General features: G+C 37.6%; 1 protein-coding gene across 4 annotated transcripts in view; it reads right to left on the bottom strand.

Annotated features, from left to right (window-relative positions):
- Positions 1–17454, bottom strand: part of trappc9 (trafficking protein particle complex subunit 9) — a 205402-nt gene that overhangs the window by 124550 nt on the left and 63398 nt on the right. For all 4 annotated transcript variants that reach the window (XM_008421343.2, XM_008421344.2, XM_008421345.2 and 1 more), the window contains one exon: positions 9654–9772. In XM_008421343.2, coding sequence (XP_008419565.1) covers positions 9654–9772 — 119 coding nt within the window. The remainder of the gene's footprint in view (positions 1–9653; positions 9773–17454) is intronic.

Below are 17454 nucleotides of genomic sequence, written 5' to 3'. Positions count from 1 at the left end.
CTCCACCTGGTAGTGACTCTCACACCGAACCTCTGTTTAAAGCTGCAGCATCCAACTTAAAAAAATACATTTTACATACGTATTAAAACTTTCGCTGTCCTAACATGAGACAGATGATCTCTAAAAAAAAAAATCAATCTCTGCATAATTACTCCGCTCAGTCAGAAACAGCCAATCAGAACTAGCAGTAATCAGCTAGCCGCCATGTTATCAGGAAGTTTTCATTCAGTAACTCTGGATTGTTTATTGTAATGGATCCTGTATTTGCCTTTGAATGTTAAATTTTATATTTGAATATTTTTGGCAATGTTGAGAGGTTTTATTTTGACTCTTATTATTATTTAGCCTCTTCAGAGCCTTCATATCTTATCAGTCTGTTAAAGATAGCATTACAGATATAGCAGTACAATTTGCAGAATGCCTGTTTTGTTCAGTTTTCTTCTTGGAAAAAGTTATTAGAAACAAGTTTTTGTCTAAATTAAGGTGAATTCATGGTTCCTTTTTCCACATAATGTAATCGGTAGTGTTTATGATTAAAAAAAAAAAAAAATGTCATCGTATCAGTGATTGGCCCTCATGTGTGATCGGAATCGGTATCGGCAGGAAAAAACCTGATCGGCACTATATATATATATACATATAGATATATATATATATCAGTGATGTGCGGTCAGGGAAAATAATATATAATAATAAAATCATTTATAAAGATATTTTCACCCTGTGGTTTGTACTGTAAAGTACCTAATTTTCATTTAATTTAACCAAATCTGATTCATTTTTTCTTCAAAATCGCTGAATTTTCACATTTTCCCATTCAAATGCTTGGAAGCGAAGCAGGTGAGGCAGCAGCGAGCTGAGCCTCACCTGGGATTGCGCAACCTCTCGCTAACTGCACCAGTTGCCATTCTCTGGGAGCATGCTCCTCCTGTCTGTACGCCGTCAATAAAATGGTTAAAAACATTTAATGTATGAACAAATTTTCCATAATTTAGCTTATGTATTTAATGCACTATGTTTTTATTGTCACCAACTGTGTGTGTAACGTGTTTTGTTTGCTGAGGAGCGATCAGAAACGGCAGAGAACAGATTCGAGGTGAGGCAGGCAGTTCTCTTGCCTCACCGCAGGGGGCGCTCATGATCCCAGACATTGTGACTCCACAACTGCAGAGTAAGAAACAGTAACAGCGATCTAGCCATACAGTAGCTGCGCTGATACAGAGAGCGAGAAAGACGTGGTTTTGAGTTTTACTTTAATGGTTTCTCCCTTTGCTGTTAAGCACAGCACGAAATTAATAATATCTACATGTCTAAGTTTGATTGAGACAACGAAATTATTCTGCGGCGGCGGCATGGTTAAGCATCACATGTTAAAGAATGGTCTTTTTACCCTTCAGCATTGTATGAATGCGCAAAATTTCCTTATGTAAACAATAACATGCAGGGGGTCTAGATTTGCAAATCCGATTATAATTAAGGCGGTGCTTCACCAGCTATGAACCTCACCGGTTCATAGACAGATATATATATCTGTCTATATATAGACAGATATATATATCTGTCTATATATATATATATAGACAGATAGATTCAGAGATTATACACAGATGGATGTTTGAAAACCTTTATTTATGTTAATTAGAAAGATTTTCTATAACACTTAAAATGACCATATTACATCAGACAGATAAAAAAAAATAATTTTTCAAAAACAGAAAAGAGGGTTTAATGAAAGGTTTGACTTTTCCTACCAGAGGTGGTGGCATGTATTAAATACCTGGTCTAAGGCTTAAATGACTATTCCTTTTAAATGTGTAACCATGTTAATTTTAAGACTGAAAAACACTTTTTGGTTGTTATTACTCTCATTTTTGATGAAGAAAGTCTGTAAACCTGCCTGTATTGCACCATAATATATTGTATTTTCACTGATTGGACCCTGAGTTACTACAGAGGAGAACTAGCTTTAGCGGCTAACTCTGTCATGTTATGTAAAGTGCATAGTCCCTTTGGAAATAAGCAAACAACAAACAAGTCTCATTGGGATGTATATTCTAATTTATTGACTATATGTGGCTAGTATTGGCTTGAATGACGAAGGAAGGTCAGCAACCTCCAGTGAAATAATCTCCTGTTACCAACACATTACTCAGAAATACTGATTAATAATACTTTTAATACTAATCAAAACACAACCAAAGGTTCTGATTATGGACTTCACTGTGTGAATAAAGATTTTATACAATATGTGGATTTTTAAAGGCCCCATGTATTTAACTGCCTCATATGAAGTCTGCAGTGGCTCTAACTAACAGAGGAAAGCTTCAGTTTTCTACATTAAAGAAAGTGTAAATTTTCATTTAATTGTGATTAATTACAAATCTGAAAAGCATTTAGGTTCAACAAAACTTGTACTGATTCCATATGTTAACCTAAAGCTGGGCAAGAATCTCAATCCACTGATAACATAGCAACATTTTTCTGCCTTTAACACACAATCAACCTTACTGAATGTGTTTCTGGCGGCCTGCGGCGAACATGCCACCACCGCTGGCAGGAAAAGTCAAAAACAAAAGTGTTTTTCAACTTCAAAGTTGTCCTTGTTCTCGAGGCAGAGCATCAGCAGCTGAATTGTTAAAGAACATCCCCTTACAAATCAATACTTAAAAGTGGAATGTACAGTTGGAGGTGAAACAAACAAACAAAAAAAAGACAAAGCAGAGATTAAAGAATAAACAGCTTCAGCCCTGAGCCAAGAATAAGAACATCGTGGGGCTGTTTGGCTGAAGTTTCACACTCTGTGCCCACAGCTGTGGCAGTTATAAATATCTGCACCACCAGTCTAGATGTGCATGTGTGAAGAGAGCTGAGGTGCCACCGGCAGGACTGAGGCTAAAAATAGCAGCAAGGCAGGCAGCCAACTCTGCCTCTGTCTCCACTGGATTTGATTAGGCCTCAAGAAGCTCTGCCCTCCTCCCTCCTCTCCAACAACACTCTCTCAACACTCTGCCTGCATGTGCTCTATGTGTGAGCAGCTTCTATTGGTGTAACACACAGTCCTCCCTTTCTGCACACAGTGGGAGGATTTATTGTTCCAAATTTGCTTATTGGGTTTTTTTTTCTAAAGTGAGATCTCACTGTTTTTATCTCATACTTTTTTTTCCCTTCTTTTTTTGAAGTCACAAATAAAGATATTCAGTCTTCAAATGTGCACACATTGAAGTCTAATCTATTTTATTATATTAAAAGAACGTAATTTGATTAGAGGCAAAAAAGTAACACTTTTGAAGTCATTAAACAAGACATACTGTGTAAACAAACATGTCAGTTTTAATTGTGAAAACCCCAATAGGCTTGGAGACTTCTTCCAGCATGCCGTGGTTTGCCCCCAGGGTGACCTTGCTTCAACAGCCAAGACATTGGCATAAATTAAATGTCTGAGTTCCAAACACGCTCTGCAAAATGCTGCTTTTCTCTTAAATCTAAGTGGGAATAAATGTGTGGCTTTGGTCATTTATTCCACATCAGAAACCGGATTTTTTTTCTCTTTTAATTACTGTCGAAAGAAATTTCAAAAGATCTTTTGTTCAGTTTCTCTCTTTTTTTTTTTTTTACTTGAATATTTTGGGATTGTTAAAAAATATAAAACAATTCGGAACAAATTTGTTCACACTCCATATGACCCATTCATTTCAAATCAAAAAATACTTTTTTCCCCCAATGAAAAAAAGTAAACATAGCCTGGTTGACTCAGGCTATGTATATATGAAACCGTTGCCTGGAAACTGGCAGTATTTTCAGATGTTAATTGAAGAAAAGTTTTACCTTTTAGACGGAACCACCGAGACACCTAAGGAGAGTTGTTGTGGTGATGCCAGGCCACTGTAGGGCGCTGTGATTTTAACATGTCATCTAATGTGCATGTGCTTTTTACCCTGAGCTTCCACCTCACTCTGAACAGTAACCCGTCTCTGTTTCCAAATTAACAATGTTCTCATGTAAAACATATAATCCTCATCAGAAATTGTGTTGAACTGAACAGATGAAGTTGCACAACAAAGCACTATACTACACATGACTGGTTTTGTCATCTGCGCATTCTGCATGTGTGCTTTCACACCTGTTGGGGGGTGTTAATGAAAAGTTTTACTCTGAGATCTTGATCTGGTGGAAACTGGTGTCACGTAAACGGGTGTCTAGATAAAAAAAAAAAAGGTTACAGTTTAACTGATGACTGGCTCAGTTTAATACAAATAAATGCTCCGGAAAAAAGAAATCTGTTAAACACAAGAAGAACTTGCATCCCACTTCACAAACCGTGTTGTGTTCTGCTGACACATTACATCCCAATAAAAAACATAACATTTTTTGGCTGGTAAAATGAGTTCAGGAGCTGTGGAGAGTATTTTATGTAGGGTTTTGCTGGTCAGGCAGAGAATGGTCCATTCTAAGAGCTGGTACCAGGGGAATGGCCAGTAAAAGCCTCGTCTCTCTCACTCTGTTTGCCTCAGAGGAATGTGTACTTCCACATTCCGACAGCGATCTCCACCATGTAAAACCGAGGGCTTACAAAAGGGGATGGTAAAACTGATCTAGAAGCAGCTTTACAGCACCAGGGACAGTTGGGGTTTTAAAGATAATCACTGCGAATGTTTTAATACGCCTTCCTGTTCCATATAATGGGTTCCGCTGAAACTCGCCCAAACAAAAGTCAGTGTCTGGTGAAGATACTCACTCCACAGAGGGATAAGTGAATGAGTCAGACTGAAAACTGACCGTCTACGTACGGTGAGAGGAGGGAAATTACAATGGTGGGATTATGGTTACTTTTACTCTCACTCACAAATCCTAGGATGATGGATTTGGAGGTAGAAAAATACCCACAACACTCACTAGCTGCATTTCCGTCACAAATGTGAGCAAAGCTTTGTCAATATTCTGCTAATGTAGAAAAAACGCAATCTAACAAAGTAATTAATACGTGAATAAGTTTATTAGATTAAAAAAAAACATGCCGCTCCATCATCCTCCTATCTCTTCCTGTCGTCGACCTCAACTTTTCCGCCAGAACTAACATCAAGCTATTCATCATGTGACTCGTGTGATAAAAAGTGTTTCCATTGCAGTTAAGCAAAATATGTTAACTTCAAAACAGCTGAAAAACCACCTCATCGTAGCAAAAAAACTTTATCAAAAACCATGAGTTTTTTTTCAAAATTGGCATTTATTTATTTATTTATTTATTTATTTATTTATTTTGGAATTCCATTTTGCATAGCTATGTGGTCAATGGAAACCCTGCTGTGATACCACAATGAGAGGTATTCAAGATTAAGACGATGGCTGTAATAAAGCTACTGGAGCCCCAGTATAACCGCCAAAGACCCTGAGGCCCAAATGTTCTCCAACTGAGGTCAGGGAAATGGAAAGTGACATACAACACAGCTATGGTGAAGAGGCAAAAAAAAAAAAAGTTAAAAGAAGCTATGGACGTCTCCTAAGATGTGAGCAACTGAAAAAAGGTGAATACAACGGAAAACCTAACAAAAACAGCCAGACTCCTTTCACCTGAGGCAAATCCATCCCATTCCGACTGCATCCGCATTTCTCAAGCCCACTGGTACGCTGTGCTTGTGGGAGAACTGAGGAACAGGCGCTCGTGTTGAGCGATGAAAGGTCAGGGACATAAACATGTTGCCTCCTCCTGTGCTGGTTGCAGATCACTCTTGATTGATTTTACATACTGATAGTCTCCAACGGTGCTTTACAAGGAAAGGCCAGTAATAAACACATAATTACATTTGATAAATATGGGGAAATTGGTCATAGAATAAATCATGTTGGGATTTTTCATTTGTGGAGAAAAGGAGAGGTTTAAGTGGAAAAAAACTATCTGATCCTTGGTGTTTAGACTCCATATAACAGCAGGGTTGGGATCAGCCATTTGACCAGTTGTTTTTGCAAGTGAGGTAGCAACCGGAAACTAAGTTAAAACCTCCATTTTCATTCTAACTCTAGAATGAAAATGGAGCTCTTTTTTTAATCAAAGTTAGAATCTACAAGATTAAAAAATTAGAACAAGATATCTACAAAAAATATGCCATAGAGTATACTATGAATACTATATATATTGAAGACATTTCTTCACATTATGTGTAAGTGTTGTGGCTTTCTGTCCAGTAAATGCCAACACTAGTCCAGTAGACTGAAGTGAAACACAGAGTATTTACTGCAGTAAGGACGACACGAGATGAAAATTCTTTCCACAACAGAAAACAACATTAAAAGAGAAGGTGTTCATGTTCTTACAAGCAGCTTTCGGGTAGATTTTAGAGTCTTTACAGAATTAGCTTGATTCTAGCCGAGGCTGCAGCGCTGCACTCTGCTCTGAAAAGCCCCGCTGCCAGTCAAACGCTGCCTCTAGTAAGCTTAAGAACTCATTAAAATGCCTGGTTTGCCTCTAACAAAGGCCACGTTTGTCACAGCATAGGTGGTGGATGCCAAGCATGTTATGTAATACATCCACAGGGGAGAAGTGAATTTACTGTATTATAAACTACATTGCATAGAGACGATCTGCGTAAACTTTCTTTTTCCAAGCAGGCTGATGTCAAACTACAATTAACCCCAGAGCAGAATTAAGTCCATCTTAAGAAAAAGACCAGGACACACACAACTTGGAATGTCATTTTACATTTACAATACATAACATGTGTTGCATTTCACGTTTATTATTGACTTTTCTTTTCCAAACAATAGTGAAAACATTTGAAACACCAGGGCCTTAATTGTCTAGTTTACAATCAATCATTAAATAATCAATAGTCAAAATCATTTAGGTTTCTGATTTCCCTTTGGGGTTTTTTCAACTGAATTGAATATCAACAGCAAATGGCTAAAGCGATATTCTGTTTTACAGTCAAAAACTACATTCAAGTTGCTTTTACCTTGCTTAAAAAAAATCTTTTATTTTTGCTACAGTGAAACAAAAATGTATTTAACCGTCCAGTAGAGAAGCTATTTTATTTCCCCCAAAAACTGTGCATAAATATGAAAAGTTTGCTCAATGAAGGGGGGAAAAAGGAAAGGGAATGTAATAGTTTCAAAAAAGTGTTTGGAGAAGTTTGGAGATGAAAAATTATTAATCTGAGGACATTAAATAATTGCTTGCCAGTCTGTGTCATCAAAATAGGGAAGAGATTAAAAGTCAATGTGAATTAGCATGGCCAAAAAAATGAAGGGAAAAAATTGGAAAGTCTAGCCAAAAGAAAATGTCTCTTTCTGTTTTACCTTCATTAAAAGTGACTTGGACATTTTCTCTGGAAGCAGCCTGCAGATGAGCTTAGTTATGAATTGGCACCGTTTACAAAAGTTGTATTGAATTTCTGAGAAACCACTGGAGTGGTCCACTAAACTGGATTGATGGTCTTAACCTGAGTAATTAAATGTGGCTTTGTTGTGTTTAATACGAAGTGAGATGCATTCATTTGCATTTCTCTGAGTTTCTTTCTCATGAAACTGGTGCTATGAACACTGCCAAACTGTTTGTGAACTTAATATCACAACATAATGAGTTGTTTTCTACTTACATCAAGCTTCATTAATGAACAAATCTTTTTGGGTATCTTCTGTATTTATACATTTGAAGCCAGAAGTCTACATACACCAAATAAAAAGTCACACCAAGTTAAATCAGACCAAACCGTTTTGCTGAAGCCTGAACATGACATAAAATAGATGTCATCTATTTTAAGTCCTTCATAAAATAGATGACATCAAGAGAGAAGAACATTATGTGGAAATATTTAAGCAAAATGTAAAGATATCAGCCAGGAAGTTAAAGGTTGGGTGAAAATGAATCACCAGCATGGAGTCAAACTGGCCTCAGAATAAAGGTTGTACCAAATAGCCAACTTATAGTATTGTTGAATCTTTGCTCTGCAATGACATTTTTTTTATGCGTCACGTTTACGAGTTGCAATCACTTGACAAAACGCGTTTTTCCAAGAAGATGAAAACTTAAGAACTATGTGAGTTTCAGTTTGAATGGTGTTAAAAAATCAAAAGTATTTTAGCAAAGGGGTTCTGCAAACTCTGGTGACGATGACCGGAGTAATGTTGGGCGTGTTGCATGTCGGGCTGCTTTTCATCCATCCAGCTGATCAGCATCATTCTACCAAGTCCACAGTCTTCACCATCATGGTGAAAATGGCAATTATACAGCATTTCTGTCTGAAAAGTTCTTTCTAGTTGGTCTTATTTGATGTTAGAATTTTGCAAATACCATATTTCGATCTATTAGCTTTGAGCCATATTCATCAAAAATAAACGGATATGAACTCCTGAAATATATCTGTCTGTCTGTAATTGAGCTGCATAATTTGGGTTTTACCACTTACATTTAATAACTGTATTAAAAGATTTTTTAAATATCATTTACCTGTAATTATGCTTACCTCATATCTAAATTAGATAAGGATATATAACTTTCAAAAATGCCACAAAGAAGTCTAAAAGACTAGAAATGGCATTTATCATAAATTATAATGTTTATTTGTATGAAATATTCTCAATTAAAATGATTTTTGGAAAAATATTTAAGATTTCAAAAGTTATAAATCTGCTCTTAGTTGAAGTTATCTAAGTTTTTTTGTTTTTTTGTTTTTTGACCTTGAATCATCCTACAGTCTTTTTCTCATCTATTAGTCATCGTTCTGTCAAACTGTCCAGAAAAGTAAGACACCGTTTGACAGCACATCTCAACAGAAAACCTTACTTCTGTTTTCTCTCATGATGATTCACGGTGGAAATAAAAAGCTCCCTCCGGCTTTGAAAGGTAAAACAATGCCGGCTTCATCACTGCAGGTGGTTTGGCGTTTGGGTGCTACATGATGAAGCATCTTCCAACCCTTCAGATCTGCTCCATGTAGTGAAACACAGTTCTATCTTGCCTCCATGCTTTCGCAAAGGGTTTCTGCAAGTTTCACCAACTCAAATTTAAGACCATTTAAAGGCCTTTATGAGTGGAATTTAAGATCTGAATCTAACATACAAATTCCACCCAGCCGGCTGATGGTAAATTTGCACTTACCCATGATAGACGCAAAAAGCTAGCTAGCTAGGAAGGACATATGGGAAACTTAGAAAGATAGCGGTTCCCTCTGCCATCTCGAGTCAAAATGCAATGAACATGTCTGTATGTGACTCAAAGTTCCACCTTACAAAAAATTTAAGCGAGAAAAAAGAAAATACATAAAATATACAAAATTAAACAGACTGGCCAAGACCAAATTTAAGACCAACAGTAAAAAAAAAAATTTAGCAGCGGAATTACTTTTTTAAATTAATTTAAGACATTTTAAGGCCTTAATTTTAGATAGGAGAATTTTAGACTTTTTAAGGCTGTGCAGACGCCCTGTTCACAGAGCTCTGATTGAAGGAACAGAATGCTGCTTGGAGCCAATTGAAGATTACCATCAAAATAAGCTCATCACTCTTTTTACAGGGAGGTACAAAAAGTTCTCTGGAAAATTCTAAGCAGAGATATTCATCATTTGCCAAAATAGATAGAACTGCAGCAGGATTAGACTTTGCAGCTCTCCAAGAAATGGAAGCCAACGCCGCTGTGTGCATGCATTGTTGTTTCTGCCTACCTTGACGTGGCTGTACTCGGCCTTGCCGGACTCGCTGCTCAACGCTTTGGTCTCGGTCCTGGGCTTCAGGACTTGTCGAAGAGGACTGGCGATCGGCAAACCCGTCACGCTGATCCCATCTGGACATACAGCAAAAACCACAGAAGAAGAGACAAAAAAAAAAAAACAAACAGCATAAAGATGAGGATTATTATTCAGCACCCCGCAGGCATTTCCACAAGTATATCTGCTGTCTATGATGCTTTTATAGGAGCTTTTCATGATGAATCACTTTCATTATTTAATGAATGTAGTCACTTTCGGCTATCCATCTTTTCTCTCAAAAGCATTTTTTTTTCTTTTTTCCTCCCCTTATAACGATTAACTCCATACTGCATAAGAGATCCATCCCACAGTGTTTGCTTTGGATCCAACAGGAAGTTGTAGATGTCTACCTGCTTCTCAGACACTGACCAAACTATTAGTATTAATCTCCTAAAAAAATTTATGTGCAACTTTAACAACAGATTATGTACCATCTTAGATTTCCTTTATATAATCTTGATGTAAAACAAAAATAGCACAATAAGTGACATGGAGGTGTTAGAGCATATGTTTCAAACTCAAGGCCTTCATGCTTTTAATGTGACCCTTTAATGCAGAATCTCAAGATAATGTTTATGTCCTTAACTATTATTTTATTGATCAGTTTTCATCTACACAATGCCATATTGCATTAATATGAAAATATGCTCCAAATTATCTTTAAGAAGTTATCTATTTATTAACAAATCAACAGTCCATTAAAGATGCTGAAGGTAACTTTTATTTTTTAAAAACTGCATAAGACAGACCATTAAATTGAGCAGCGCGTAGAGCCATGACAATTTAAAAGATATACACAAAAAACATTTTTGTAAAAGTTACAGTACATATTTCAGCTTAATTTTTTTTAAATACAATCTGCCACAACCAGTACTTAGAGGACATTCACAATCTAGATGTGGCCCAAAAATGAAAATGTGTTTGACATACCTGTGTCAGAGAATCAACTGAAATCAGTATGTAAACTTTGGAGAAATGACATTGGCTTCTATTATTCTAAAGCCAACTAGAACCTATGAATGATATCGAACCTATTTTCACTCTAGCTTTGGTAAAGCAATTAAAAGTTCCCTTTTTCAAAAAATAAAATAAATAAAAAATTTGAGATCACAGGGGTCTGACAGGTGACGTGCACAAAGAACACATGGCTACATTTTCATTCCCGACCTTGAGAGAAGCAGTGCAGGCAAAGGAGCAGCTGCACAATCAGCAGCTGCGTTTGGCACCACCGCCGGGGCTGCAGCTTTCAACCCACTCAAACAATACAGAAAATGTGAAGCCCACAGCCTAAGCTCTGACGTCAAAGGAATCATATCGCTCTCTGACGTCAGCGCAATTTCCCTCCCGCCGGATAGCAGACATTACCAGACTCTGCAGCAGCTCACGCAACTTCAGCTCCGTTCAGACAAACTCAAAGGCAGAAAACTGAAAAGGTTGAGGGAAAACTTTACTTGTAGAACCGACTGAGTTTGAAGAAAGTCTGACAGAAAGAAAAAGTGGGGAAAAACAAGAGGTGTTTTTCCCATCAAAACAGTGTTAACAAGTGAAGTCAGTGCTGTAACATTGGTGAAACACAAAATGATCATCATAATGGTTTTTGATTTAAAAAAGACTGGCTCCAGAGCGTTGACCACTTAGTTTAGCAAACTCATTCAGAGCTAAGAGCAAGCTATCTTCACTTGGAAGTATACTGCTGTTAGTATTTTTGTAATTAAATATATTTTTTAAAAACAAAATAATGTTAAGAAAACAAGAACGTGTGAGATGAAGAATAAAACATATAAACAGTACATACAGTTGGCAACAGAAGTGAGTCAGCCAGCAGCAAAGTCAGCCAGCAAACCGCAATAAATTTGCGCGCAACCCATGATAGACGCAAAAAAGCTAGCTAGCTAGCTAGCAGTTGTATTTTAGTAACCTCAACTCACTGAAGCCACAAATGACGATATCTGTGTATTACTCAAACCTTTGCCTGACAAAAATGTTAAACATGGAAAAAACAAAGAACTACATAGAAAATATGAGATTTAATAGTTAAAAAAAATAAGATCTGTGACAAACAAATTTAAGGTCAGCATCTTTTCTAAATGAATTTAAGAGATTTTAAGGCCTTCATTTTAGATGCATGAATTTAAGAATGTTTAGTTAGGGCGTTTCAAAGATGCGGGGACACACTGTTCAGCTCAACACCATAGAATGCCCTTTTGTTGAAGTAACTTCTGTGAGACACTTCTTACAACCATCCAAAAGTATCTGACATTGGTCTGAAGTAGTAGATTTTCCTCAAGAACCCTTTGACACACGGCAGAATTCACGCATCTGGTTCCTTTCCTGGAATGCTGTATTTTATATGCCAAACATATCCTCTTGTGTTGCCCAAATTATTCAACTTTAGACTTCTGTCCAAAAAAATATACAACACTAAGGAGTCTGATTTTTTTGTTGTTGTTTTTCATTTTCCATTTTTCTCTAGCAATCTTTAGTCAAGTCTTTACAATTATGTCCTACTTTTATCACAATCAAATTCACAAATTCAACTGCACCAAAAGTTATTGACCAAAAGTTCCAGTTGTAACTTAAAATGTGGAAAGGTTCATGGGATGTGAATTTCTTCGCAGTGCACAGTATGTGTCACACTGGTCACACTGGTCACACGTCTTTATGAGAAAAACTGAGATTAAATGGGAGTTTTGGCATCTAAAAGTTTCAACTCGACTCTGAACTAATTCTATTAAGTGAAAAATATCTAACTTTTAATTGCTAATGGCAGCTGAAGGAAGCACAGTGGTCTACTGCTTGAGAACACCTGACAGTAGTCTCACCTTAATGCCCTTGAAACACAGAAGGAGGTAAAGACCCTGTTTGGCACAGAATGCTAACAGAACAACTAGTATTCCGCCTGCAGCTATTCTCCCCCTTTAAAAGCCTCTCCAGTCTGAGATAAAACTCAGTGTTGTTACACTTCATCTCTGTTTTCACTTTTCTGTCTTTTAGAACTTTGCATGAGAAATCCCAATTTGTCACTGTACAAAACAAATGATAACTCAATGTGAAGCTTAATAACTCTAGAAGCCCTTCACCTCCTGGCCTCCCATTGGACTAATGGCTAAACAATTAGCTAGTCTGAAATAGCTAGCTAAATGTTTAGCTTGATGGCTGAGATCAGATTTTCCTTTAACAAAACAGATATATACTTTGATGAGTTCTGTCTGGAGGTAGAGCATGGACTGTTTACCCTCTCTTGAACTGGTAGCCATCTGATGAATCAGGTCCAGTGGCATGGGTGCAAATGAATATATCCATATTAATATTTTTTATCCATCTTAAATTGCTGCTTATGGCTAAATAAATCGTGCAATATTCAATTTGGATGAGTTGGTCTAATAAGGCGAAGTGTTCAGACTACTATAACTTATTTCTATGAACTATATTAATATTGACATGTATTTATACACGTAAAATATACAATTTGCTGATTACAATAAAGTCACAATGTAAACCTGAATGACACCACAGTTTTTTGGGTTTTTTTCATCTACTTACAAGTCAAAACTGGGACTCTCTAGAGCTCCTACAAATACTTCCAGTGATTAATTTTTAGAGTATTGACAAATGTACAGAATTTACAAAGACATTTGGAGGGGGTCATTTTTATGTAGTGCTTGCTAAAAGTTTTTACAATACGTGTGACAATAATCTAGCAGATTAAACAGAGAAAGGGAATAAGAGTGATAAAAAATATACAGTTTATGATCTGAATCCTTTATGAGTGGCGGCCTGTTTCAGGAGGTACACATGACTGCATGTCCTGTGGCACAGGGCTTCTGATTAATGGGAGCTGTGATTAACTATGGCACTGCCTTGCAATCACCCCCATCCCCAAACCTCCCTCCTTTACACCCACCTCCCAATCAGTATCTGTCTTGTTGTGTGTCTGATGGCCTCAGGGAGATTTGGGTGAACTCAGCATTTCTATCACAGGCCGCCTTGCTGCCAGCTCTTCAACATAACAGCGAAGATTGAGAGTTTCTCATTAGAAATAATGGTAAGGTTTTTAGCACAGCTCCGAATTGCAGTGAATGACCAAGAATCATTTCTTGCCGTTTTCTGCCCTATCTGAAGGATTGATGTGTTGGATGGTACAGGCTGCATTTGGCTCACAATTATCTGCATATTAATGCCAATTTAGAAATACGGCCGCATGTACACAAAATTTTATTAGATTACATCAAAATTAGGGCAGCAAAGGATAAATATATGGAAAAGCACCTCATGTGCAATAAGTATGGTGGAGGATCTATGATGCTGTGGGCTTCTCTGCCAGAAAAGTAAAAATGGTTCGTCCCTGGATCCTTGGTCAAGATAGTAACTCAAAACATACGGCCAAATTGATAAAGAAATGCTTCACCACACACAAAATGAAATGTCTTCCCTTACTGGCGCATTTCAGTCTCCAGGTCTAAAAATGTTTTCACCTGATTGGCCAGTAGACTTGGTTCCATTGGGGATCAAAGTTGCAAAATTTGTTATATTTTCAGCTGCTGTGTTTCACTTTCACACTGCACTGTGTCAAATGTACCAAACCTTTGGTCAAATCTGTTCCCTCCATCGCCTGTGGGGGCGCTGAAGGAAATGACATAAAAACCTCTGAAGAAGACACAACTTCCTTCTTCACAAAATGTTAAATATGGAGGGCTGTCAGATTTGTGCAGATGTGGGATTTCTCTTTTGTCTTTAGCAAAAGACCACCAGCAATTTTTCCCAATAGCACTAAACTTGCATGTTTGCTTTGGATATATTTACCCAGAATGCACTGTGCTTCAGTCAGTTAGCTGCTTCTGCAGCAATCTCCTGTCCGCTTGGCGTTCACATATGCTTTAGAATCACTCCAAAGTTAACTTCAACCCAACTGAGACAGAGGTTTTTAGGGGAAGCACAGTTTGCATTTTTGGTCCGTGTCAGAGTTCAATTGCGTGTTCACAACTCCCGAAACTAACTGGACTCTCTAGACAAAGTAGAGTTCCATTAAAGTGGACAAAATAAGATTTCTGTGAATGCAACATACAATCTATAGAAAACCTGCAGGGTAAGATGAAAAACAGAAGCACAAGACAGGACTCAGGACTCTTTATGATCTAGAAAGATTGCGCAAAGAGGAATGGTCAAAGATTCCTGTCTGCCCCAGAGTCCATGAAATGCTAAACTGTAGATTGAGATTTAGGTGCCAACTACTAGCATTAAGGTCTGTGTGAGATTATGCTACTACAAAAAGATTCAATTATTTTAAGGCTTGTCACATATCGTTACCAGAAAAACCAATAAATGTGGCCAGTCCAGTAGAACCTTATCTTCTGACTGAGTTTATTCTGCTCCTTATACTCCTACGGTTGATAAAAGGCCTCCTTGAAAATGAGATGACCCCTCTCATGGGTGAATCTCTGATGAAATGGACATAGTAAATCTAATGACCTTCCTTGACATCATATTTCCAACACATAAGAACACCAAAAAGTAGAATTGTTATTCACAGTTGTAAAGATATAAAAACTGTTTAGTTCAAGAGTTACTGTACGATAACAGCTCAAGTAATGCCTTCAGGGTCAATATTTTTCCCCCTCTTTCCGTGACTTTCCTTTGACCCTTCAGGCACTCTGATTTGACAGAACACTGAAAAATGAAATAGAGCAGATATTTTCTCTCTTCAAAATGTTGTGCTAGCTGGCAGTCCCGTGAGGATGGCCACTGGCACACTTGTCTGCGGTCTTTTTCCACTCCATTTTGTATATGGAAGGCAGCTCTCATCCGCCGTGAAGTCTGCTGCAGGCAGCTGAAGGTGTACTCAAACACACAGCCGTAGCTGGAAGAAAGTAGAGCTCTGCATGTATTTTTCAAGAGTCAATTTTGCTCCGGATGTTTATTTCTCCCTTTTCAGTCGCAAACTTCCTTGACGAGCAGTTTGGTGTGACAAGTCTCGCTCCTGACTACATACCAGGTGTCTTCCAAAGACAGAGTTCCTCTAATCCACGATATGTTCCTTAAATGTTAAGTACATCTTAATTATTTTTCCAGAACTACTCGTGGGCTTTTTGCTGTTTGTTTCTTGCGTGTCTGCAGTGCGCGGCACCCTCTTCACTCGTGCTGTCATTAGCTTCCACACTCACACCATTTAACACAATAAAGTGCGCTGGAAGTCAAGGCCCATTAGTCCTGAGTGATGATATCAGTCCCATCAGATCATGAGTTATGGTGTGGTGGGGTCTTCAAGCAGGATGAGGAATGAGAGATAAACTGTGTCTGGGGATAAATAGGGAAGGACCAGCCTCTCCGTTCCACGCCTGCTGAAACCCAGAGAGCACTGCAGACCAGCCAGGGATTATCAGCGTAAACCAGACGTGCATACGCCTACAAAACTACCAACAAACAACTTATGCGCTGGGCTGCAAAGGTTTTCATACTAGTTTACGTTCCATCGCGTCACAACAGTAAACGGTGTTATTTTTAAATGGGATTTTAAATGACTGACCAACACAACAGGTTTTTTTCTTAAAACTCTTGACCCTGATACAAAGTCAGCATCAGTATCACCTTGATACTAGTGTGTTAAGATTGATACTTTAGTTTCAGATTCCCTCGTATTACGGGTGTAATTAGGTAAATAATGAAATTTTTATGCGAAGTTGATACTTCTAATGGACTTTTTATGCAAGTTTTAATAGAACTTTGTGTTATAAAAGGGTCATTATTTACTGAATGGCACTTCATGACAACAGCTGTAAACTTTCATGAAGACTCCTTCATGTTCATGACTGTTGCTATGACATGTTTATGACAGTGTCATGTCAGTCTTATGCAAACCCCTTCAAATTAAGTTTTAACTTTGTTTCTCAACTCCTGTAAAATTATTTTTGCTTTCATTTGCTCGTAAATTTCTTTTTTTTTACTTTATTTAGAAAACAGTTCACAAAAAATAATGTTTTTCTATTGTTTCTGTTTATCATGTTAATATGTTAATAGTATTTTGTAGACACCTTTAAACTTTGCCCAAATTATGTCCTACATTTCAACAAAATAATTCAAAAGAAATTTAAAAAACACCTAAATGTAGTTTGACATATAAACCTTAAATCCTAAGTTTCCGTTTTCTCACTAATGTTCTCTTATAGAGCTTTGGAGTTATTAGAACTGGGGAACTGACTGCAAAATATGGAAAGCTTTTCAGTTTTAACTGTTAAAAATATAGAAAAGCTTGTAAAATTTAATCTCCTGGAATAGTGGGTCCCACTTTCTGTGGTCTATATATAATAAAATTTATTGTGATTTCTTGGTATAACACGGCAGAATGTGAAAATGTTTAAAGGTCAAGAGTATATATGCGAGGCTCTATATTTCAGAACAAAAACCACGTGGACATTCAGAAGTGTGCAAATAAAAAGAAAACAGCCTCCAACGCAGCACGGCGGATAGCAAGAGCCGAACCGGCCAGAACAGCCATCCAGATATCTGAGTGTACAGTTCTATTAAATATAGAGCAAAGCTGCTGCACACACACACAGACACACACACCAGCAGGACTGCAGCCCAGGGAGGTGTGCAAGATGTGAACTCTGGTTTCCCCTCAGGCTGCTCAGCTACAGAAAGGCAGAACTGAAGAAGAGACGAGACCTTTCCACCTGAGCTGAGCTGAGGAATCCATTCATATGCACCGTCTTCCATATTC

The sequence above is a fragment of the Poecilia reticulata genome, linkage group LG11, assembly GCF_000633615.1.
Source record: "Poecilia reticulata strain Guanapo linkage group LG11, Guppy_female_1.0+MT, whole genome shotgun sequence".
Lineage (NCBI taxonomy): Eukaryota > Metazoa > Chordata > Actinopteri > Cyprinodontiformes > Poeciliidae > Poecilia > Poecilia reticulata.
This window is presented reverse-complemented; position numbering and strand designations above follow the sequence as displayed.